The following is a 25,269-nucleotide window of genomic DNA, read 5'->3' as shown; positions in this document are numbered from 1 at the left end:
AGGCAAGAGTACTGGAGTGGGTACCATCGCCTTCTCTGGGATAAAGCACTAAGTGGTTTTAGAAGTACTACAGTCTACCTTAATTCTTATACCCTAAGAAGGGCTTCTGGCTCACATTTTCAAAATAATTTACAATCTCTTTACATAAAACTTATAACCTACATTATTCATAAAATGAACCACGAATAAAGCATATGTAAACGTGTACACTGTATATGTTAAGTATTGCAGCAAAAATATTTGCGTCTAATGTGCGGTTTAGGAATGCAAATAAAATCAGTTCAAGCAACATTTGACCATGTTACTTGGGAATGCAAGCACTCTCAAAGGAAAGCATAATTTCTGGAAATTTCATCAAACATTGTAACCCAACTGTATACTGAAAAACATATTTGTGATTGCAAAAGAATGATGTAATCCAAGAAATGGTTAACAGGAAATGAAAACATTAGCTATGAAAGCCGTTAAGAAATCTGTGTGGTCTGGGAAAAATATGACTGAATATTTTCAGAGTAGTACATTTTCACCTTTAATTATACCATTAACAGTTATGTACCTTCATTCTTTTTTGACACTGTAATTTCTTTATTTTCACTGTTGCTGGGTTCTTGGGGCCTCAAATGGAGGAAAAAATTTTAAATTGGGAGGACTACAGTTACTTATGCTTTTAAATATAATCTTAGAAATACTGACCAAGTGTTAAACAAATTAGTATACTGGAAGTGCTTTCCCGCTTTTCCCTCAAATTAATAAACACACCTAACTTTAAATATAATCAATTTGTTTCAGGTTCAGTATGACCTTATAGGCATAGTTCTTCCTAATTTTAAGTTCGTAGCTTTGGTTTTCTCTTAATATGACCAAAAAAAAGGAAAAAATGGTTGGGGGGGGTACCTAAATATGTGTGAATATATCAATGTCTAGATTTCTAGTTTAGTAAGTTCCAAGATTTTTTCAGAAGTAACTTATTCAAAAAACTGAAAAAAAAACCCCACACAGAATCCATAAAAATATGAATTAAAGGACTCCAGGTTGAAATAAAAACGTATAGTGGCATTAACATAATTTTTCGAAACTGGACAAACTACTAGAAACTTCTCCAGAGACAACAGGGGCAAAAATTTCCCTTCGGGCCACTTAAAACTGCACCCACAAGAATCAACTTTCAGACATATGGATCCAGTTCAATTGCCCGAATGCTTTGTTTAGGACTTTCTCTGCACGGAGTATAATTAATTATTGATGGTCATTTTCTCCTGTACCTCCTGAAGAAAACCTTCTCTCCCACTCACCTTTCTTCCACTAAAGTCGGTTTAAAAAAAAAAAAAAACCACCAACCAACCAAAGTGTAAAAGCCTTGAGCTGTGTGTGCACTGGTGGAGTGACCGATCCTCCAAACGAAGTGGTGTGGACGCCTGCACGCTCTCCCAAAAAAAGGCCTGGCCTCCATCTGGCTAGGTTCCAGGTCACAGAACCCCCAACTCGCTACAGCTGGGCCTGTCTCTTCCTTCCTCTTTCACCTGCCAGCTGCTGGGCTGTTGACTAACAGCTACCGAAATCGGGCCGCCCCCTCCGGGTCCCGGGTCCCGGAGGAGTCACCCCAGCAACCTGGCAATGCCGATAGCGTCTTAATGCGTGGTCCCCGCGCTGCAGTCCAGCTAACAGCACCTGCGAGGCCGTACCGGCTTCTCGCCGCCACGCTCTCAAAGCTGGGAGGCAAGCGACCGAGTTCCAGCCCCCGGACGGTGGGTGCCCCCTTCCTCGCAGCAGCCTCTCCCCGGGTGACAGGGCTCTGACAGCCCCCAGGAGGGAGCCCCCAAAGGCTCCCTATGCCACGGGCAGCCGCCTCGCTTTCCGAAAAGCTCTCTCGACTCCTCCGAAGTCGGAGAAGCCGCAGCCTCCCCAGGCTCACCTTTGCGCTGGAGGCGTGCAAGGAGTCTCGGGGAGACGGCACCCCTGTACAGAAAGCAAACATTGTGAGGAGGTGGATTCACCCGCAACACCGCGAGGAATCCGGGAAGCCGGTCGCTCCAACACCCCAGGCCAGGAATCCACCCCCTCCCCAATTCCTCGGGCTGGGACCCTCCCCCGCACCCCTCGCCCCTTTCCAACCCGAGGACAGAGGTAGAGCTCCGAGGGACCAGTCCACCTCCCACCCGGGCGAGGAGAGCGGCTCAGGGGCAGGAGAGCTTGCACCCCGGCCAGGCTGCTTTGTGCAGAGCTGTCACCAGAAATCCGCCGCTGCCCCCACGCCCGCCCCCGGGGCCGCGCGTCCTCCCCGCCCCCCCACCTCGGAGCACAGGCGAGACCGAGCGCGCCGCCCCGGGCTGCGGGCGCCTCTCCGGAGCCGCGCGCTGCGCGCACAGGACAGCAGGATCCGCGCCGCGAGCCGCAGCCTCAACTCGGCCGCTGCCGCCGCCGCCGCTTCCGCCCCTGTCACGACGTGACCCGTGGTGGGAGGAGCCGGCGGGACCGGGGAGGAGCCGGGTCCCCGCCTTCGCCTCCGCCGCGCGGCTCGCCCCGCCCTGGCCATTTCCGCCGCTGCGCAAAGCCAGGGCGCCTGGGGAGGGGGGCGGGGTCTGTGCGCCGCGGGAGGGGCGGGCCCGGGGGCGGGGCTGAGCCGGGGGCGCGGGTCCCCAGCCGGTTCGGCCCCTGGGGCAGCGCCAGAGTCAGCGGCCGGCGGGCGGACAGCGCACGAGGTAGGGGCTGCTGGGCGCGGAGGAGAGTGCGGTGACCAACGGGCACTTTGCGAGTGTGAGTGTGTGATCGGAATCGGGAACGGGGCACTCCACGGTGTGCGCACCGCCTGGCAATCCGCGCCCTGAAATGGACTCAAGGAGCGCAGTGTTCTGAGTCCCTGATTAAAGTGACCTCCAAATCACTGTCGGGCATGGTTGATTTTAAGAAAAGAGAAGTACTTGCCAGAAAAACGAGTGATGCGCTGGGGGCGGGGAAGTGGGAGAAATGGGGTGTTGTAAATATCCTGTCTTGCTCCATGGTAAATGCATAGGTGTATGCATATGTAATAGGAAATCACTGAGCCACACTCTAAAAATTTCTGCCCTTGAGTTTAAAATCTTCAATTTTAAATTTACTTCAGTTTTCTAAATTCTACAATTTACCAAAATTTTTAAAATAAATTTACTGAATTTTACTAATTTTAATTTAGGAAAATTTAACTTCAATTTACTAAATTTTCAGTTTGCTAAAAATTTTTAAATAAATTTAAAGCAGAAACATGGTTTTATCGAAAAGGTGAGGAGGAAACCAGACTTGGGAGAAGACCCAAGGAGATTTGTGCACATCTGCTATTTCTGTGTATGGGTAAGAATGATTATGAAATTAGCCTGTCCTGGTTCTTATAATTTTGCACTTTTATCTTGTTATAGAAGGAAATTTTTTCTTTCTCCAGAAAGGGATGTGGACAAGTTAAGTACATGTTGAGAAGCTATGAGAACAGCTAAGAAATGACTAAATTATATTCATGATACCAAGTCTTTGTGAGAGGGGTATGTGTGTTAACTTGCTTCAGTCGTATCTGACTCTTTGCGACCCCGTGGACTGTAGCTCACCAGGCTCCTCTGTCCATGGGATTCTCCAGGCAGGAATACTGGAGTGGATCACCATTTCCTTCTCCAGGGGATCCTCCTGACCCAGAGATTGAGCCTAGGTCTCTTAGGTCTTCTGGACTGGCAGGCAGGCTCTTTACCACTAGCGCCAGCTGGGAGGAGAGGTGGTTGTTGTTAGTCACTCAGTCGAGTCAGAGCTGAACTATTCAAGGCTGCCCTTGTGCTTAGTTGCTCAGTCATGTCCAACTCCTGCAACCCCACAGACTGGAGCCTGCCAAGCTCCTCTGTCCATGGGATTCTCCAGGCAGGAAGACTCAAGTGGGTGGCCATTTCCTTCTCTGGAAGATCTTCCTGACCCAGGGATCAAACCCTGGTCTCCTGCATTGCAGGCAGATTCAAAGAGAATATTGCTTGTGTCAGTCAGATTCTTTACCGACTGAGCTAGAAGGGCCCAATAGGTTGGCCTTGTTCCATGATAAAATGCTTCCCTTTTAGAGAACTGTTTTAATCAGGCTCAAGTTCAGGTGTCAAAATTTGTGGCTGAAAATGGAAATGGGAAAACTATAACTCGCTTTTCTGTATAGTCAGATAACTCCTCTCACCTCTCAGAAGACTCAAGGATCACCTCCTGACATGTCAGGGCCTTTCAAAAAGCCATTTGTTAACAAATGTTTGCTGGAAAGTGATTTGTGTTCTTAATTCCAAGGGAGGTGCCGTCTCCGTTTAATCATAAGCACACTGAAGCCCAATTTGTCATAAAGGGAACTTTTTCTTGAATAACTTCTTTTCCGTGATGTTTGCTGTTCTCACAGATGAATCATTAAATTAACTCCACTAAGATTAGCCTGCTAGTGTAATCCAAACCAAATTAGTTTCACTAATGATTCAAAGGATACGTTAGAACTATTGTGTTGTATTGTCCTTATGTAACAAATTTCATATTGAAAAGACAGACATTTTCCACATACCTTCAGGTAGATTTGCAGTTATGTTCACATGTCTTTTTTCCTTAGTTCTCTTTGTAAAGGAAAAGAAATGAGGAACAAAGAGTATTGCTCATCATCCAGTTATACTAAGGGTTGAATTGCAACCCCCTGCAGAGAGTGATATTTATTCGCCAAGTGTTTCAGGACTTCAGGAAGGAAAATATGAGTGAGGCATTATGTGTTTTGGATCAATGGCCCCTAGATAGCATGCTTCAGGGAGAATTATACAGTGGTCCCAGATTCCCGCAACTTTTTGTACACAGAAATCACTAAAATCATTAACTTGAAGTATCTGTTCTTTGTGATTAGCAGTAATCTTTTACCAAGATGTATGCTAGACTACGGGCTTCCCCAGTAGCTCAGCGGTAAAGAATCTGCCTGCAACGCAGGAGCCACAGGAGACGCAGGTTCAATCTCTGAGTGGGGAAGATCCCTGAAGGAGGGCATGGCAACCCTCTCCAGTATTCTGGAGAATCCCCCTGGATAGAGGAGCCTGGCGGGCTACTGTCCATAGGGTCACAAAGAGTCAGGCACGACTGAAGTGACTTAGCATGCATACGCACGCTAGGCTACATATTTTTCCTAGTTAAAAAAAAAAAAAAAAGATCTTATGTATACAGAACACACATATTAGGAGCATTTTCCTGGAGCTATGCTCTGAAAGGCTGTGCCCCTGAAAGACTCTCTCCTAGGCTATTGTCCTCAGTGAGGTCCCCAAATAAAATTGAAACTCATAACTCTTAGGTTGTGTGTTTTTCTTTAGATCAACACCTTTGTATGCATTTTCCATTCAAAAAAAAAAAAAGTTTAAGCAAATTTTTTGAAAAGGCAGACTTGTGGGATAGAGGTGGGATACTGAATCCATGCATCTGCTTTTATTCCTTCCTGAAACTCCACCAAAACAACAAGATTTTTAAAGGCATAAAGGAAGGACAGAAGAGAAGAATAAAATTTCTAAATCAAGAAAGCAGATGGACAAGTGGTGAAGGATTTTGCAGACTGGAGAAAGCTAAATTCTAAACCAGCAATGGGGAAGCCAATGAGCAATCCTCTTGTAGTGTAGAATTCCCCAGTGCTCCCAAGTTAGCAGCACCAGGTATCTCTGGGAAATGGAAGGGTCTGGTCTAAATTAAGGCAATTGTTTGAAATTCTGATTCCTGAAAAGCTAAGTTCCTGATCCCTTCCCCAACTTCCTGCTCCTCTCGGCATCAGCAGACGTTTGGGGGTTTATTCCCTGGAGAGGGTGCAGTCTTTGGACTGGGAAGATACAGTTCACAGCTGGGGATGGGAGTACCATACTGAAAGTACAGAAATTAACTGAACACAAGCAAATGAATGCTGGCACCTTCTTCCATTTTTATCCTTTTCTCATGGGCGGAGGAGCCTGGTAGGCTACAGTCCATGGGGTTGCGAAGAGTCAGACACGACTGAGCGACTTCACTTTCACTTTTCACTTTCATGCATTAGAAAAGGAAATGGCAACCCACTCCAGTGTTCTTGCCTGGAGAATCCCAGGGACGGGGGAGCCTGCTGGGCTGCCGTCTATAGGGTCGCACAGAGTCAGACACGACTGAAGCGATTTAGCAGCAGCAGCAGTAGCATGTGAGTATAGAATCACGGTCCCAAGGACTCAAGCTTTCAACAGGAATTAGAAGGTCCATTTATGGAAAGTCTTAAGTCCAAAAAAATAAAGATCATGACATCTAAGTTTCCCAATGATATCTGCTCACATCATTCTACAGTAAAGCATAGAGTCAGTAAGCTCCATCCACAAACTTAACCTTATAATCAGCTTTTTGGTATTTACTCTTAAATGTAAGTAGGTAATGGGGCTTCCCTGGCTGCTCAGTGGTAAAGAATCCACCTGCCAAGCCGGAGATGCAAGCTCAGTCCCTGGGTCAAGAAGATCCCCTGGAGAAGGAAACAGCAACCCACTCCAGTATTCTTGTTTGGAAAATTAAATGGGCAGAGAAGCCTGGCAGGCTACATACAGTCCATAGGGTCACAAAATCAGACATGACTGAGTGACTAAGCAATTGCTAGGCATTTAAGGGCAATCACTAGTTTGGAAGACAAGACAAAACCAACAGAAAAAGTGACTCAGTAACAAACCATGCAGGTAAATAAAAGAAAATATTATAGCCTTTCTGTACATAAAATAAAATGAAAAGAGAGCATCAGAAACAAAAAGGAGCTCTTAAGAAGACTTGAAAGCAGGAAAGAAAAACTAAATAGATAAAAATAAGGTGATCTCTCAAAAAAACAGGGCAAATGGTGAAGAGCTGGAAAATAGAAAAAATGTGAGCGATTGACAGTATTGGGTCAGGAGATTCTATTGCTGTTGTTGTTCAGTCTCTCAGTTGTGTCTTACTCTTTTGGGAGCTCACGGATTGTAGCCCGCCAGGCTCCTCTGTCCATGGGATTTCCCAGGCAAGAATACTAGAATGTACTGTCATTTTTTCCTTCTCCAGGGGATCTTCCCAATCCAGGGATCGAACCTGTGTTTGCTGCACTCTAGGCAGATTCTTCACCTCTTGAGCCATTTGGGAAGTTCTACAACCACATAAAAGGGGTCTGAGAAAGAGAAATAGAAAAAAAAAGGGGGGGGGGGTCAAAATCATCTGAATAATTCAAGACTTCTTCCAGAATTGAAGAATATGAGTTTCCAGATTAAAAGAACTACACCAAACAGATGTAAGTGGACCCAGAGTAAGGCACAGAATTATGAAATTGCACAAACTAAGGGACAAAGAAAAGCTCTGAGAGAGAGAAAACTATTGGCCACATCGAAAAACCATCAGAATCTGAATGTCTTTGAATTTAAGCATTAACTCTGCAAGCTAGATGATAAGGGAATGATTTCTTCAAAATTGTGAGTGAAAATGTTTTCCACCTGAGAATTCTTATGCAGCAAAACTACACATCAAGGATGGGGAATGCCCAGTTACGTCCGACTCTTGGCAACCCCATGGATTGTAGTCCTCCACACCCCTCTGTCCATGGGATTTTCTAGGCAAGAATACTGGAGTGGGTTGCCAGTGGGTGGGGAATAGTATGAAGATATTTTATATATGCAAAGTTGCAGAAGAAACCCTTTTCTCCCATACGCCCTTTCTCAGAAAGCTGCTGAAGGTTATACTTTACCAATATAAGGGTGATAACAAAAAAAAGGGGGGGATAGCCAATTAAGGAAACAGGGGATCTAGCACAAGATAAAAAAGAAAGTTTCAGGATGATGATCAGGAAGGACCCCAGAAGGCCAGCTATGTACCAGGAGAAGAGAGCATCCACGTATGAAGGCTCTTCTAAGATGACGTTGATAGGATATCTGATAACTGCAGAGACTGACAGTGTACTGATAGGAGATTGGGAGAACTTAGTGCTAAGTTAGTAATAAATACATAGAAATTTTATAAATGAAAAAGCCAGACAGTTATTAACTATAGATTTAAAAGGTTGTATAGGAAAGGAAAAGCAATCATAGAATTCTACATGGCTTAGCTGAGAATAGTATTTATCTAGTCATTGTAATGTATACTTGAAATATTTAATCACAAATATGCTATGTGTGTATGGATGCAATAGGAAAAATGAGAAGGTGATGTGTGTGTGTATGTGTTGGCAAGTTGAAAGAGGGCTAAATGCTGATATTTTCTAGATGCTTCCTAGAAGTGAAAAATTAAGATACAAAATAAACATGATATTTGAGTCATATTTTGAGATATATGTCAAGATTCAGCTAAAAGAACTAAAGATGGTTGCCTCTCAGAAATGGGGACCTGCTTTCATAACTCTGTTGAGCTCTGAATTGTGTACAACATAACATTGGTTAAAAACAATAAGTAAACATTAAAAGAAGTTTTCAAAATTAAAGAATGAGATGTTAAAGGGACTTCCCTAGTGTCTCAGTGGTAAAGAATCCGCCTGCCAATGCAAAAGAATGAGATGTTAGGAAAAGTTCTCAGCTAACAAAAGTTATACTGCCTGTTTATTTTTTTTATCCTCTCTCTCTTTTTAAAAAAGTTAAACTCTTTTACTCTAAGACGTAATTCAATTTATTTAAAGATCTTTCCTAATATGGATTATGAGGTATGCCTAAACCATCAGACTCACTGAAAAGTAACTTTCGTGTGGCTTTTCCTTGAATATTGAAATATTTTTTTTTAAAGCTACACAGCTGAAAATATTAGGGTTTTATTTCATTTATCATAGAATTGAAATGCCCTTAAATGACAGCATTACAGACATTTTTCATTTTTAGGCACTGGGGACATTTGTTTGTGAGCCAGAGCCATCTACAAAACCATGGCTGATACAAGAGCGGTACTTGACAGTGAAGAGTACCCAGACACTGAGGTTCAGAAAGACCGGGTGCTGACTCTGGAAGAATGGCAAGAAAAGTGGGTGAATCACAAAACTGGATTTCATCAAGAACAAGGACATCAGTAAGAAATGTTTATATTAAATGTGGGTCTATAACAGAAATGCCCCATCAGAAACTGACTTTGGAAATAGAAATAATAATATAGGTACACATTACTTGACTGATTTTTAAGATGCACAAGTTTAGTTTTTCACATTTGAGCATCTCTGAAGTCAGAATGTGTCTGTGGCATGTCATGGTTTAATGGCAGTGATATTTCTTCCTGTGGAGTATAAACCATGGTGCAACCTACAGTTGATGGCGTCTTCAACTTTTGAAATATGTCTTTCTTTAATCCCCTGTAACATCTATTCATTGGTCATGTGTGTTTATACATAACCAGATGCTCAAGCTATGTTAATGCTGCTATCTCTTTATACTGAAAAGTAGTGGTGGTATGACTTCGCTTTCCAATAGCATATGTCCAAATGTTAAAGTACTGTCTACATGGTGGAAGAAGAGAAGTTGAGAGAAATTAATGTGAGCTACATGCTGAGCAATGTAATGGTAGTCGAAGTCAGCTTTGAAGCAGCAGCAATAGACGATGGCCCATTGCCAAGTAAAGTGGTCGTGACAGATGTTCCTTCGTCTAGGCAGCCACCCTGACTGCCCAGGGGACACTGTTACTATTATCACGTTTGCACACTGAGTAATAGTTGGGATATCATCCCAGAACCATTGTATGAGTTCTCTCTGTCGTGTAGCTGGCTTTAGAACATGCACACAGGTGGTGGTGGTGGTGGTGGTGGGTGGTCCGACTCTTTTACGACCCCATGGACTATGTAGCCCGTGTAGCCAGGCTCCTCTGTCCATGGGATTCTCCAGGTGAGAATCCTGGAGTAGGCTGCCATTCCTTCTCTATCACATAGGTATACATTTTTAAAACATAGCAACTAACGAAAAATAAAATTTTGTTTTTAATTACTAACCAGGAAAATCCCAGGTTTGGGTCAGGTTAACCCCTCACTAGTTACATGACTGAGCAAGCTGCTTAATCTTCCTGTTTCTTCGTATGTGAACTGGCAATTTTAATAACCAAGGTTCTCTACTGAGTAAAAGTTGTTGGGAAATATTATGTGAGATAATTCATGAAAAGTACTTAGCGTTATATGATTGTAGTCCTTTCCTCTGTGCCTTGGGCTAATTAAAACAATTTTTTTTTTCTTCCCAGGCTATTAAAGAAGTATCTGGATACTTTTCTTAAAGGCGAGAAAGCACTGAGGGTATTTTTTCCCCTTTGTGGAAAAGCAGTTGAAATGAAATGGTATGAGCAGATAAGCATGAACATCCTCTCTTGTCTTAGATGATAGATACTATGGGTGAATATTTAACAGGATGTAAGTTTAAAAAGTTCCTTTCTCAGGAAATGTACAGGGATTCTATATTTAGTAGACCATTACTGATGGCTTCATAGAGGTAATATTCTCAAACAGTGAAGACACTGCCGAAACAGAGGGGTGAACTTGTGTTTCTGTATTGAGTTACGAAAAAGAATTAGTTTAGAACCATTGAGATGGGAGAGGGAAAAATGGAACCAGTCTTCCTTCTTAAATCTCCTTCACCTTTGTGCCTGGTTTAGTTTTTGTAGGTGTTTTAGGAATGTGGCTAAGTGAATTTTAGATATTTTAAATAGAGGTGGACAGAAAAATGAATTACTGCTTTTTGGCAAGAATGTGTATAGTCCACAGTTCAACTCAACCCTCCCCTCCCTCAACCAGCACATAGGAGTTTTTGTTTTCATGAATCATTGCTAATAAAACCAGTGATAAAGAAAGTGTTTCTTGTGAGTAATTCTCTGTGAAAAGAATTCACTTGAATTAACAAGCCACCCTCACTATGGGTTACCGTAAAGTCACAAACCTGACAATTATTTCCTATACAGAATTTGTTGTGATGATTGATGTACAGTTGCTATCTTATGTGCCAAGATGTACTATTCATTTATAAGCATGAACGCTGAGAACTTTGATCATCAAGCAGGAAAGAAAAGTAAAATACATGAAAGCGATTAGTAAGTGAAAAATATAGTAACTTAAAAATGCTCTGTTCCCTATGTAAACATAGTGGCCAAACCACAGAATCTGCATGCATTGGGAGTGGATTTCTGAGTGGGGACAGTGACAGTTTTGCAGCCTGCCACCGCTCCCGCAGCTTGTAGCTGAGAGCTTTTGCGAGTGGCTGCTGTGGCTTAAAGAGTCTGCTGCTGCTGCTGCTGCTGCTGCTAAGTCGCTTCAGTTGTGTCCAACTCTGCGTGACCCCAGAGATGGCAGCCCACCAGGCTCCCCTGTCCCTGGGATTCTCCAGCCAAGAACACTGGAGTGGGTTGCCATTTCCTTCTCCAATGCATGAAAGTGAAAAGTGAAAGTGAAGTCGCTCAGTCGTGTCCGACTCTTAGCGACCCCATGGACCGCAGCCTACCAGGCTCCTCCATCTAGGTGGCCACAAAATTGAGAACATTACATCCTAACTGACTCACTGAATCAGACAAGAGAATTACTTTGGAAACTACCTGCAAGAAAAACATTAACTCTATGAACAGATTGTCTTATTGTCATAAGTGTTAACAACCTAGTTCTAGCAGAAGCTTTGAGGCAAAATTAGAAAACAGTATAAGGAAACAGCCGATTAAATGTGATTGCTGAAGGTTCCTTTAGACTTCAGGGTCTAAAGTCATTTGTAATAAGAATTCCAGAACTAAGCTACTGTAACTGTACGGGCTTTCTAGGTGGGTCAGTGGTAAAGAATCTGCCTGCCAATGTAGGAGACATAAAAGAGGAGGGTTCGATCCCTGGATGGGGAAGAAACCCTGGAGTAAGAAATGGCAACCCGCTCCAGGTTACCTAGAATGTTCCATGGGCAGAGGAGCCTGGCGGGCTACAGTCCATAGGGCTGCAGAGAGTTGAACATGACTATTATTGTATAAAAGTTGTTATGTTAGAGGATTTTTCACTTATGTAATAAATTTGTGTATTAAAGGTTTATACAGGTATCCAATGTGAATAGATAAACTATTAGCTGAAACTCGAAAACATTAGCATTAAGTGTTTAGGACATTTTCTTAGTTTTGGGGTTTTCTTAGGGCAATGCATTACAGTATAATCCAGTCTGCCTGAATCTACCGTAGGCTATGCTTCATTTTTCCACATGTAAAAATTTGTACTTTTTGACTTCCTTCACCCATTTCACCCATCACTCACCCCCAGCCTCTGGCAACTACCAGTCTGGCCTCTGTATCTATAAGCTTGTTTTTGTTAGATTCCACATGTAAGCGAGATTATATGCTATTCTTCACTGATTCATTTCACTTAGCATAATACCCTCAGAGCCCATCCATGTTGTCATAAATGTCAAGAGTTCAATTATTTATGACTGAATAATATTCCATTGAGACAGTAAAGTTTTTTTAATGTGTACCCCAACTCCCATCCCCATAAACTTCATGATTTTATTGCAGGATTTTGCATGGTGCAGTGATTTTTAAGAAGGCATGTATTGCATTATAGCATAAATGAGTTATGTGTTTATTTAATGTGGCATAAAAATCAATATTGTACCTGGATATTTGTGCCACTAGTGTTGTTTTCTCTGAAGTCTAAGATCCCAAGACTGAATTCTGTAACCATAAAGCTAATCAGGAAAATACTAGCTATTTGCATATGGTAGTGAAACAAATTTCTGGACAGAGTTTAGTGTAAATAAGTGGAAATTTTAACATTGTTACAGAAATGGATGTACTCCAGTACTATATCTGTCAGCCCCATGTGGCTATTTAAACTAAATCACACAAGCCAGGTCTCAAGGGCCCTCAGCTATGTGGTTAGTGGCTGCTGGATTGAACAACACAAGTAGAGATTCTCCTCTCATCACTGAAAGTTTTAATGGACAGAGCTGATTTCGAGAAATTGAAAAGCATATCAAATTCATAGGATGCTGTTAAATCAAAAACTCTTCCAATCCAGTCCATTTGTAGTAAATCAACATTTTAAGGTATAATTTTCCAAGCTTTTAAAATTTCCCCAAGGTCCTATAAACCCTTTTCTCAGAACTCCACATAGCATAGGGTTTGAGAATATATAAATTGTATTACATAGAATATACAGAGAATATAAAAATCTGCTTGCTATGGATCTACATGTTCTGTGAAACCCTGTGAGTCTGAATTCATACAGATCTCTTAAAATTAAGGAAAATATATGCTCATTGGTGTATACCCTTTTATTTAGTATTGTACTCGAAAGAAAACTTTAAGTGTAATTATATGATTTTATGCAGGTTTGCAGACCGAGGACACAGTGTAGTAGGCGTGGAAATCAGCGAACTTGGGATACGGGAATTTTTTATGGAGCAGAATCTTTCTTACTCAGAAGAACCAATTATGGAAATTCCTGGAGCCAAAATATTCAAGGTGTGTTTTGGTTTTGGCAAATATTATTTCCATACCCCCCCAAAAAGGTTTTTCTCAGCATGAGTAAGTGAAGGCACTATACACACCAGATGACCCCTCTTAATCTTCAGATTTACCAGGACTTTGTATAGCATAACGAACATAAAAAGATAGACCATAGCTAGATGTGAACAAATAGACATGAAAAGCCAAGATCAAAGCTTATTTGTCATATTTTTGGTTTGGGTTTGTTGGCTTTTTAATTTATCAACAAATGTTTCTGAGAACCTGTCAAGTGCCACACCCTGCATAAAACACCGAAGAGATGGAAACACGGTCCCTGCTCTAAAGAATCGCTTAGCTTAGGAGAAAAGAGAAGCATAGGAGATTGTTTGTCATACAGGGAGCTCAGTGAAACGACTTGGGGTATTAAGCAAACCGAGAGGGAAGTTTCCTAATCCAGCCTAAGGGGAGCTTCCTGAAGTGTGATGACAGTTAGGACTGGGACAGGCAGGGTGTCAGGTCAGCCAGCTCAGATGCCCTGTGAAGCTGGTACCTCATTCTGCACCACAAGGTTTTAAGTAGGAACGTGACAGCCAGGTTTTCTTTTGCAACCAGCTACAGTGGCTCAGATGGTAAAGCATCTACCTGCAATGTGGGAGACCCAGGTTCAATCCCTGGGTGGGGAAGATCCCCTGGAGAAGGAAATGGCAACCCACTCTAGTACCCTTGCCAGGAAAATCCAATGGACAGAGGAGCCTGGTAGGATGCAGTTTCTGGGGTCGCAAAGAGTCGGACTTGACTGAGCAACTTCACTTTCACTTTCACCCTTGTAGCGTCAAGGGAAGTGAGTTTGAAGGGCGGTAGCCCCCTGGCAGAGAGACCAAATAGGAGGTTGTGAGCAGTGGTCCAGGAAAAAACTTGAAGGGCTCCACTAGAAGAGCGATGGGGTGCTTAGAGGAACAGATGGCTTAAAGCTATGTTTAGGGTGTCACACTGGGAAGGCTTTGGTGATTAACTGAATGGGAATCCAGAGAGTGATGAGGTTACATTTCCAGCTCAGATGACTGGTTGGATGGCAGAGAATAAAGGAGAAACAAGTTGAACAGCAGAGAAAATGAGCGTTGTTCTGGAGATGATTAGTTGAAACGATATGCGGTATGATAAGGAGGTACTGGCAACTGTCTCCAAAGCGTGGGGGAGCGTCTGGGCTGGAAATGATAGATTTGAGAGTTGTCTTCTGCCTGTGACCAGAATGATCCAGTGAAACTGCTGCACTAGCTTGGAATAATAATGTGGAAATAAACAGAATCTAGCCGAATGAGAACAAGTAGAGACTGTTTGTTCAGCGGGAGTCAGCCAATTGCATTTGGCAGAGGCTCAAAGCCTGGCAGTGGGGTGGGAAAGCTTCCTGGTGAAAGATGTGAAGGCTTCAGGTGCGATCAGCTAACTTGGAGCAGCACCCCGGTGACTGCTTTGGGAAGCGGGTTTGAGTTGGAAGAGAGAGGGAGGAAGGGTGGTGTTATAAATCAGGGAGGATGGCGGTCAATTGACCACCGTCCTGCAGGGTTGTGGTTTGACTTCCCAGGCTGCTTGCTGCAGAGGCCATGGGTCCGAGTTCTCTTATCAGACATGAGTTGTTGGTACGTGCAGTCTGGCCACTGTGTGCTTGTACATTCAGTCTCTCGCAAAGTACTCGCTTCTAAAGATTGAAATTAATCCCTCAGGTCAGTAGGAAGCTTGAGAGTACTTTATTTTACAGCTTCCTCCCAGGTCATTCTTAGATCATCTAAGAATCCCAGTTGCCTCTGTCCAGAGAAGCTAGTCCTCCTGGGGGCCATGGTTCTCAGCCCCAGTTGCTGCTGCTGCTGCTGTCACTTCAGTTGTGGCTGCCTCTGTGTGACCCCATAGACGGCAGCCCACCAGGCTCCCCCGTCCCTGGGATTCTCCAGGCAAGAATAATGGTGTGTGTTGCCATTTTCTTCTCCAATGCATGGAAGTGAAAAGTGAAAGTGAAGTTGCTCAGTCACGTCTGACTCTTAGCGACCCCATGGACTGCAGCCCACCAGGCTCCTCCGTCCATGGGATTTTCCAGGCAAGAATACTGGAGTGGGGCGCCATTGCCTTCTCCGTCTCAGCCCCAGTGGCACCTTTCAAATTGTCTGTGGATCTTTTAAGATTCCCAGTGCTCAGGCTAATTAAGTCATAACCTCTAGAGGTGGGGCCTGGCACCAGGTCTGTGTAAACCTCCCCAGTGAGTCCCATCTGCAGCCCGAGTTGACATTAATGGGCTATTCTCCTGACCTCTAGACCCCTCCTCCTTGTGTTTCCAGACAGGTCTGCAAAGACCTGCGCTTCTCTCATCGTAGCCTCTGTTGGCGCCTCATTTCAGAATAAAATCCAGTATTTTCAGGTCCTTCAGTACCTCTCCTACCCTGCCCCTCCCCTAACCCCAGGCTCCTCACCGCCCACCACCGTGACGTCAGCAGATGCATCTAGCCGGTTTGTCCGCGGCCACCTTTTGTTCCTCCTTTCCCCGAGCGAGGGCAGTGAAGTGAGGCCCCGCTCTGTCTGCTCTGTTCCCACAGTTCTGGGCACACAACCAGAAGAGCACAGCCCATCGTGTACCGTGGTGGCTCTCTGTTCCCACGCCTCGCTGCCCCACCAGGCTGTCCTCACCGGGGTCAAGGCCTGTCTCAGATTTACTGCAGTCTCTAGAACCCGGGCTAATCCTGTCCGCTAGACGCTTGGGAAATAAATGCTCGTCGGCCAGTGAAGGAAAGAGAGAAACTGGGGAGTCAACAGAACTGCACTTTTAAAATGTCTGCCTGGTAACTGAGCAATCTGTGTGCGCATCTTTAGGGAGTTAAAATGTCAAGACTCTGCTAAAGGAAACCTTGCTAAAATTTAACAAGTTCCAGAGTAAGTAAGTGCTAACTGATCTTCAGGGTTAACCAATATCTGATTTTCCTTTTTTTTTTTTTGAGTTGATCCCAAAGAATCCCATACTGGTTTTTAATTTTTCTAAGTGCCATTGTTTTCAGTTAAAAAATATTTGCGAAAGTTGCAAGGTGCAGGAAGTGAGAGGGGAAAAAATCGAGAGGAACTCACCGAAATGATTGAAAATCACTGTTCAGATGGTGGCAGGCAGGTTTTTTTCTTTATTATGTAAATTCTTTATAATGTGGTCCATATTTATTTTACAACTTAAAAAATAAACATTTAACAAACGATGTGTAAAGATGATTTGCCATGAAATTATGTCCTTTATGTTTAATTACATATTCTTTCTCTACTACCTATGCTTTGTTTTGTCCCCTTTTTCTTTTTTTTCTCTGACCATTCAGGTACCTCCTAATAAAATGGATTTTTTATTTTTTACTTTTTCATTGCAGAGTTCTTCAGGGAACATTTCATTGTATTGCTGCAACCTTTTTGATCTTCCCAGGTAGGACTGATGTCTTCCTCTCCACTTTTAAAAATCTGAGTGTTTGCTAGACAGTGATGAGGTAGGTTAAGAATCTTTTTATCACTTCCATCCAATTTGCAGTAGCATCCATGAAGCATTCATTTGAGTCTGTTCTGCAGCTGTTTTTACTAGAGCCTACATGTCTGCACACGTGATATCTTTGTCCTTGGGTAACTTCTAAGCTCTGGAAAAATTATTTTGATCCTAGGAAGGTAGGGAAAAGGAGGGGGAAGAAAATGTCTTCCACTTCACACCTGTGTCTGTAACGGAAATGCATTTCAGTCTCAGATGGACAGAGGGGAGATCTCTTCTGAGAGTTCCTGATACCTGTTCCAGGGGCTGAGAGCAGAGTTGTTGCAAACTGTCCCTTGTGCTTCCTTTGTGCTCCCAAGTCCAAGCTGCTGCCACCAGTGCCTAGAATTAGGCGGAAATGGACAGCTGCACACACACATACACACACACACACACGTGTACACACGTATCAACACATCCCTAGAGATTCTGAGGGAAAGCATCTGTGAGATCCCAATTCCTTAACTGCTGGTGAGGTTCCAGCACATACCGTGGGGAACCCTGTCTTGTTAAAGATTCGTTTTTTCTTACAGAATTTTTTTTTTTCTTTTTCTTTCTGGTAGAGCAAATATTGGCAAATTTGACCGGATTTGGGATAGAGGAGCCTTAGTCGCTGTTAATCCAAGTGATCGCAAACGGTTAGTGATTTGGTTTCTTTAATTATGTTATTTCCCCCTCTCCCCTTTTTAGCCTTAATTCAGTATCTCATACTTTTTCTGGTTTCTAGAAGATTCCTAGACTTTTACTAGTTTGGAATAGCTTCTTGTATTTGGAATTAGAAGACCTGTATCTAACAGTATCTTGGTCTAAAAAGTATAGGATTTGGCCACGGGGGCACAGGTGCAAGACTTGTGGCCCTGTCACTTCTCAGCGGTGTTACTCTAATCAGAACAGTCAGTTCCTCTAAGCCTCAGTTTACTCCTCTGTAAACCTGTAATATTTCTACTCATACTACCCTCCTCACTTCCACTGACCCTGCCAGCTAATAATATTTGTTGGCTTGTTGCCATGTGCCAGACTTTGTTGAAATTCTTTATGTCTATCAACAAGTTCATCCACAAAGTAGCCCTGTGAGGTATTAGGCCATCATTGTTCCCATTTTACAGATGAGGAAAGTAAGGTCAGAGAGGTTAAAAGTTATATGTCCACAGGGTAGCAAGCAAGTGCATCATGACAGAATTGAGATTCAGGAACTTCCCCGCTGGTCCAGGGATTAAGATTCCACACTTCCACTGCAGGAGATCCGTGGTATAGGAACTAAGATCCCACACGCTTCACAGTGCAGCCAGAAGATAAAATAAAATAAATAAAAATAGTTAAAGCCACGCCCATGCCTCAGCCCCCTCATATGGTTGTTGTGGGAATGGAAAGAAATGACACGTGCAGAAAGTGCTGTGTCGACCCTAAATGACAGTTTAAATATTAGCCGTTACTGCATTAGGGCTTTTGATCTGGATATTTTGAGTGGCCTTTCATCTGTACCTGGTCTTATTAGAAAATTAAACTATGAGAAGCCGTACTGAGTGAAATGTGATCTTTCCTGTGTGCTTTCCAACCCAGATGTCATTCACAGACTCATGTGGGTGTAGCACATAAATATTGAATTATTTAGTTTTATGGAGGCAGACTCATAGCACGTGGCAAAAAGGGTTGGGACTACACATCAGTGAAATGAAATCTCAGATTTTAAACGTGAATTGTTTGACAAATTAGGCTTGTTGCCACACCTCATCTTTTTTTAATTAGACCATGCCACATCCTCTTAATATGTCTTTTTCCCTTTTCTTTCTGACATTGCGCCTCTTCTTCCTTCTCTGGGACCCTTCCCTACCTCACATGCTTGAAAGTCATTGTTCCCTGAAGGACCGTCCTTAGTGGGACTGTTCCTTCCTCTCCCCTGTACGCCCTCCTTCAACGATTGCTTCAGCTCTCCTGTTACTGGAAACTTTCATTCCAGTGTCAGCAAATACACGTTAAGTTCCTACTGTGTCTAAAAACACATGATGTTGGGGAAATAACTGAACAAGCGCACGTTGGTATTGGCCCTCGTCGTTTCTGTATTTCTAATTCTGTTCTTTTCTGAAAGCTGCTGTGGAAAAAACCCAAACAAACTTTTTGGCCAACCCCAAATAGATATAAAATGTTAACGCACAGTAAGTGAAAGTGAAATCACTCAATCGTGTCATAGTAAGTGAAAGTGAAGTCACTCAGTCGTGTCTGACTCTTTGCGACCCCATGGACTATAGCCTACCAGTCTCCTTCATCCATGGGATTCTCCAGGCTTCAAGAATACTGGAGTGGATGGCCATTTCCTTCTGATAACTCATAGTAAAAGCTTAATAAATATGTGTTGAGTCAATAATTGAGAACAAATTAGACTCAAAGCCAGGGAAATGCAGTTTCCCAGCAGCCACTATTGCCTCCTCTGTCCTAGAAACGAAGGCCTTCCCAAGTGGCCCCTGAACTGTTTAACTCATGGTAAGAAAGAGTCATGAGGCGCCTCTGGAGCTCTTAGAGAATCTAGTTCCAGTTTGGCCGTAGACTCTGTTTCTGGTGCCCTTCTTCTCTTTTCTCCCCTTCAGCCATCTCTGTGTGTGTGAGAGTGTCTGTGGTCACAGCCCCAAGAACTCCTGAGAACACTGGCCTTTGTTTCCGGAATAACTGTTTATTTTGAGCCATTGGACAGATCCACGACTTTATCTTACATTTAAGATACTTAGTGCTTTATCCCAGTCCTGCCCTCAGTACTGGGTGTCTTCCTGCTGAGATTACATGTGGGTGAGAACTGCTGTGTTTTCTGCTGTGACTCTTAGGCCCTTTGTCTGACATCAATCATATCTCTCATTTTTCTGAATTTTTGGAAACGAGTTGAGAAAGTCTGCATTCCAAGAAGAAGGATGCTGGTGGGCCCCAGGACACCCTGCCGAACCCGTCTGACTCATCACTTAATGGGGACAGCGAGTTCTTTCTTCTTAAAAATGATAATCGGAACGTTAAGACAAGACGGTTTCTGCTCAGAAGTTTGCTTAGGGCTGGTTCTTTCACACGCGAGGAAGAGCGACCAGCTCAAACCAGCTCGAGGTTTAGGGGGAGTTTATGTCATGGATGCCGAAGGAAGAAGTCACTGACTTCTTAATACATACTGTGCTTAATACAGGTGCTTACAAGTACATACCAGTGCCTTTCTATGCACTTTCTATGTGTGAGCTCACTGAATCCTCACAACTGCCTGTGCGTTCACTGCTAGTCTTATCCCCATTTAACAGATGGGGAAACTTGAGGCACAAAGGGGCAAAGACCGTCAAGCTTACACAGCCAGTAGGTGGAGAGGTTGGACTTTGAGCCTGGGGACCTGGTGGAGCCTGACCTCCTAATCCTCACCCTGGACAGCCTCCCTGATTTCTCCCAGGGCTCCGGACAGGGCCGGCATCACAGCTGGACCCGGTGGAAACCCGTATGCCAAGTGCCAAAGCACCTTACCCAGAGCTGTGCAGCCTGTTGGCCTCTGTCTGTCTCTCTCACGGCCACTCACCTCTTTGTGTGCATGTCCTCTGTCCTCCTGCCTCAGCACTCGGCTTTCTCCACTGACACACTCCTGTTCACACATATCTGACTCACAGCCCTTAGCCTTCTCAGCTCCAGCCACCGCCCGGCACAGCAACTTCAGTGTTTAGTTCAAAGACCACAGCAAACCACCAACTCTTCTTTTTTTTTTTTTTTTTTTTCCTTTTAAACTTTTTATTTTATTTTAGGGGCTTCCCTGGTGACTCAGTGGTAAAGAATCCACCTTTCGATGCAGGAGACACGGGTTGAGTCCCTGGGTCAGGAAGATCCCCTGGAAAAGGGAATGGCCAACCCACTCCAGTATTCTTGCCTGGAGAATTACATGGACAGAGGAGCCTGGCGGGCTACAGTCCATGGTGTCGCAAAGAGTCAGACACAACTTATCCACTAATAACAGCAAACAATATTTTATATTGGAGTATAGCCCATTAACAATGTTACGATATTTTCAGGTGGATAGCAGAGGGACTCAGCCATACATATACATGTATCCATTCTTCCCCAAACTCCCCTCCCATCCAGGCTGCCACATAACATTGAGCAGAGTTCCCTGTGCTATACAGTAGGACTTTGTTGGCTGTCCATTTTAAATACAGCATTGTGTCCATGTCCATCCCAAACTCCCTAACTATCCCTTCCTCCATCCTCCCCCTCTGCCCCTGGTAACGGTAAATTTATTCTCTTAAGACTGCGACTCTGTTTCTGTTTTGTAAATAAATTCATTTGTATCGTTTCTTTTTAGATTCTGTAAATAAGGGATGTCATAGGGTATTTATCCTTCTCTGTCTGACTTACTTCACTCAGTATGACAATCTATAGGTCCATCTATGAGCAACTTCCCTTTGGATCTAACTCAGTTTCCCAGTGGAGTCATCTGATTGGTCAAACTCATCATTCTGCCTCCTGGTTGGTCTGCTGATGGGCCCTGTTAGCATCTGGTCCCCACTCCGAACCCATCAGACACGGCTGGGAAGTGGTATTGCCTGCCACCTAGGACACCTGCTCCAAAGGACAGTTGCAGTAGCACTTAGGGGTCATGCCATACTTGCAGAACTTTAATGTTCTTGAATTTTGACCTGTTTATCAGTCTTGCATGTGGGCGTGCTAAGTCACTTCAGTTGCATCTGACTCTTTGTGACCCTATGGACTGTAGCCCACTGAGCTCCTCTGTCCATGGGATTGTCCAGGCAAGAAGACTGGAGTGAGTTGCCACGCCCTCCTCCAGAGGATCTTCCTGGCCCAGGGGTCGAACCTGCATCTCTTATGTCTCCTGCACTTGGAAGATGGCTTCTTTACCAATAGCGCCACCTGGGAAGCCCATTTATGAGACCTCTCCAGCTAAAAAGAGGAAAGGGATGGTTTTGTGCCTCTTATCTGAGCCCCTGGCGACCACCCCGTCACCCAGAATATTTGTTAGACTGCAGCATCCCCGGCCGCACAGCAAACCTACTGACTCAGTCTTGGGATGACTGACGCCCAGGCATCTTTTCTTCCCATAGATGCCCAGGTCATCTCGATACGAGCCTGGTCTGGGAACCACTGCCCCAGAACTGACAGTGCTTCGGGAAATACATGTGCAAAGCTGACCAGCCTCCGGGGTCCAAGTCACTCTGGAAGGAGCCTCTCCTCCACTTTATTTGACGTCTTCTGGTCTGAGGGGCTCCTTCCTGAACCCGGCTTCCTTTTTTTTTTTTTTTACGGTCTATTCCCCAAGGCATTTGGATCTTAGTTCCCCTATCAGGGATTGATCCCACGACCCCTGCTTTAGAAGTGCAGAGTTTTAACCACTTGACCTCCAGGGAAGTCCCAAGAGCTCCTTTTGATTCCCATCTTCTCTATCTCCCAGCTTAGGTGGGTAACATCATTTGCTGAGCCCATTTCTGGCTGTTTAGAATAAGACTCGACTTCATGTGATTTTTCGGAGAATTAAACTCAGTAACAGATGAAAGGAAAGCTGGGCTTCCCTCCCTGCATCTGGTCTTCCACAGGCCTTGACTTTGTAAAGAAATGTAAGGCGTGCCTTTTTGTATTCTTTTCAGCTACTCGGATGTAATGTTGTCCCTGACGAGACCTGGGTTTCAGTACCTCTTGTCTGTTCTTTCTTACGATCCAACTAAACATGCAGGTAAAGCTTCCTTTTTGTTCTTTTTCCAGTTGCCTTGTTTCCTGATTTCTATGACGGGGATAGCATTATCTTCTCCTACTTTATCTCATGGGAGGCATCCTGCTTATATACATGAAGTCTGTGTCAGCCATGATGGGGGGGTGGGATGCGTTGGGCTGATGCCAACAAATGCAAATACGTCTTCATAGGAAATAGGGTGAGAAGTGCACGTGGGAAGGTAGGAGGTGGGCAGGAAAATCTCTGAACTATTCCTGCTTTTTAATTGCTGGAATTTTATAATTTATTGCATGTTAAAAATGTTCTCGTTCGGTCACTAAGTTGTGTTCGACTCTCTGTGACCCCATGGACTGTAGCACGTGTTAAAAATAACTATATATTTTTTGAATGTGTAAAAGGGATGTTTTCTTCTGGATTCATTTAAATGTGTTTGAACATTAACACTTGACCTTTTAAGTCATGGCTTTTCAGGAAGAAGTGAAAACCAAGTGCATATACTTTGAATTTGTAAACATTCCCGTTTTGATTTTTAATGGAGCTTTTTAAAAAGTGCCTGGTTTTATACATATTAATGTTAGTGTTTTTTTTTTTTTCTGTTTGAAGAAGTCAGATCTTGAAAACTCATGAAAAGATGAGACCTACTGGCTATAATTAAGTCTGAGAACAGTCAGATGGAAATAAAAACTAAGGGAGACAGATGTCAGCCCTGCAAATGTGATTTGGCAACTTACTGACCAGAGAGATGTTAATACATCTTTCGTTTGTGTGTTGTGTGTGTGCTCAGTTGTGTCTGCTCTTCGCGACCCCATGGACTATATAGCCCACCTGGTTCCTCTGTCCATGGGATCTACCAGGCAAGAATACTGGAGCAGTTTTCTGTTTCCTCCTCCAGCGGATCTTCCTGACCCAGGGATGGAACCTGTGTCTTTTATGTCTCCTGCACTGGCAGGCAGGTTCTTTACCACTCTGCCACCAGAATGTTATTGACTGAGCCATTTCAAAATTCACGTACATAACAAATCGCCAGCCATAGGTGTTAGTTTCAGCAAAAATCCCCCAGTCAATAATGTGTTAAATTCCCTTCCTGAGCAGTAGGCCTAAGGAAGGGCCTGTGGGAAGAAGACAGAGCAAGCTTTGTCTGGGGTGGAGGCTCAGAATACCTTCTAGAATGGGGAAGAAGCTGTTTCCTTTAAAGTGCCCGCAGCAAAATGGGCAGAATGTGTAGAATGAGGGACTGTGCATGGTCGAAAATCTATACTCTGGAAGCAGCAAGTCCCAGGGGAATTTGTTCATGAACTCCACTCTCACATCCCTTTTCCCAAGTCCCATGGCTGACTCAGCATCTCATAGAAGCTGGAGGTGCGCGTCTGCCGTTACCAGTGGTTAGCTGGTCTTTAGTACAAGATGTGCAAAATAAGAAGCAGAAAACGTGTCCCATCCTCACCTGTTTGGATAACCGAGTTGTATGTGGAATGAATATCCCTAGGTCATTGGGAATAAGCTGAGGAGTGGGCCCTGAAGGTTTGTTTCTCTTTAGAATTAGATCTGTAGAGCTTACTCTTCACCATGCTTCTCTTTTTCTTAGGTCCACCGTTTTACGTTACAGATGAGGAGGTTAAAAAATTGTTTGGTAAGTTACAGATATGTGCTATAACTTTTTAAGTAAAGTCAACTGTTTTGAGCTGTTAGCAAACTATTAATATCTAAAGTACTTTAAAGTCCAAAGCCATTTTATTGGAGACTATTTTAATCCCCCCAAAAGGGACCCATCTCTGTAATATGCCTTTTTAGCTAAATGGTACATTTATGTTAAAGACATCTCAATTCTTCCAGAGAGATTGTATATTTATTTTAACTCTTAGGAGTTAAAAAAATTATAATCACCTTCAGAGTTGAGAAAATGTACTCTTAGTATTTCCCCATTTTCATTAAAAAGAAAGGAAAAAACCTTCAGTACACACAGTTTTTAAAAATCACTTGATATGTTTTTGAAGAATTGATTGTATTCGTCATAAAATTTTAACTTGCCACTTTCTTTTTGTTTCAGGTTCAGTATGCAATATTCAATGTCTAGAGAAGGCTGATGTTTTTGAAGAACGACATAAAAGTTGGGGAATCGACCAGATTATTGAAAGGTTATATCTATTTACAGAAAAGTAAATGAGACCTAAATAGAAACAAATAATATCAAAATGTTTTTGAACAATTGAAAATTGTGCTAAGGCTTGAAATTGGGTGACTTTTGGGGAAAAAAATTGTTCGCAAATCATATCACAGATCTTTGCTAAAAAATGCTTATGACTTTTTAGAAAAAGCACATATTTTGGAAAGGAGCGTATGACTGGGAATAAAAGATTATACTTGTATGTCTTACAGATTGTAAGAATTTTTTACAATCAGCATGTATTACTTATATAATTAAAAAAGAAAAAAGAAATGCAATGTATGTAACAAGTATAATAGAAAAAATGGTATCTTTTTGAAGTTTAGAAGCATTGAAGAGATGTAACTTTTAATAGGGTTCAAGGTAAAAGCTAACCATCTAAGACATTATAATAAAACATTAATTTTTACTGTAAACCGTCAAATTGTACTAAATCCTAGCATTCCTTTTCACATTTTTCTTCTTATATAATTTTATATGTGACAGAATGAAGAAAAAAAATTTTTAACTAATGAA

At 43.2% G+C, this 25,269-nt stretch overlaps 1 protein-coding gene across 2 annotated transcripts; it reads left to right on the top strand.

Annotated features, from left to right (window-relative positions):
• Positions 1-2,614: 2,614 nt before the first annotated feature.
• Positions 2,615-25,269, top strand: TPMT (thiopurine S-methyltransferase). Of its 2 annotated transcripts, none has more exons than XM_052649250.1 (9): positions 2,615-2,699; positions 8,817-9,000; positions 10,150-10,242; positions 13,251-13,383; positions 16,758-16,810; positions 17,467-17,541; positions 22,507-22,592; positions 24,175-24,219; positions 24,637-25,269. In XM_052649250.1, exons 2-9 carry the CDS (start codon positions 8,861-8,863, stop codon positions 24,747-24,749), a joined length of 738 nt encoding a protein of 245 aa, XP_052505210.1. In that variant the 5' UTR covers positions 2,615-2,699; positions 8,817-8,860; the 3' UTR covers positions 24,750-25,269. The 2 variants fall into 2 exon arrangements, with proteins under 2 accessions (XP_052505210.1, XP_052505211.1); XM_052649251.1 differs by having other exon boundaries at positions 2,680-2,754.

The sequence above is a fragment of the Budorcas taxicolor genome, chromosome 11 (assembly GCF_023091745.1).
Source record: "Budorcas taxicolor isolate Tak-1 chromosome 11, Takin1.1, whole genome shotgun sequence".
NCBI classification, from domain to species: domain Eukaryota; kingdom Metazoa; phylum Chordata; class Mammalia; order Artiodactyla; family Bovidae; genus Budorcas; species Budorcas taxicolor.
The sequence above is the reverse complement of the archived record's forward strand: the minus strand, read 5'-3'. Positions and strand labels throughout refer to the sequence as shown.

What these genes read in the sequence shown, in the direction of transcription:
- TPMT (XM_052649250.1), top strand. Translation starts at nt 8,861, where the DNA reads ATGGCTGATACAAGAGCGGTACTTGACAGTGAAGAGTACCCAGACACT. An exon ending in CATCAAGAACAAGGACATCA is followed by an intron (nt 9,001 to 10,149) that starts GTAAGAAATGTT and finishes TTTTCTTCCCAG; the next exon opens with GCTATTAAAGAAGTATCTGG. An exon ending in GGAGGTTAAAAAATTGTTTG is followed by an intron (nt 24,220 to 24,636) that starts GTAAGTTACAGA and finishes TTTTTGTTTCAG; the next exon opens with GTTCAGTATGCAATATTCAA.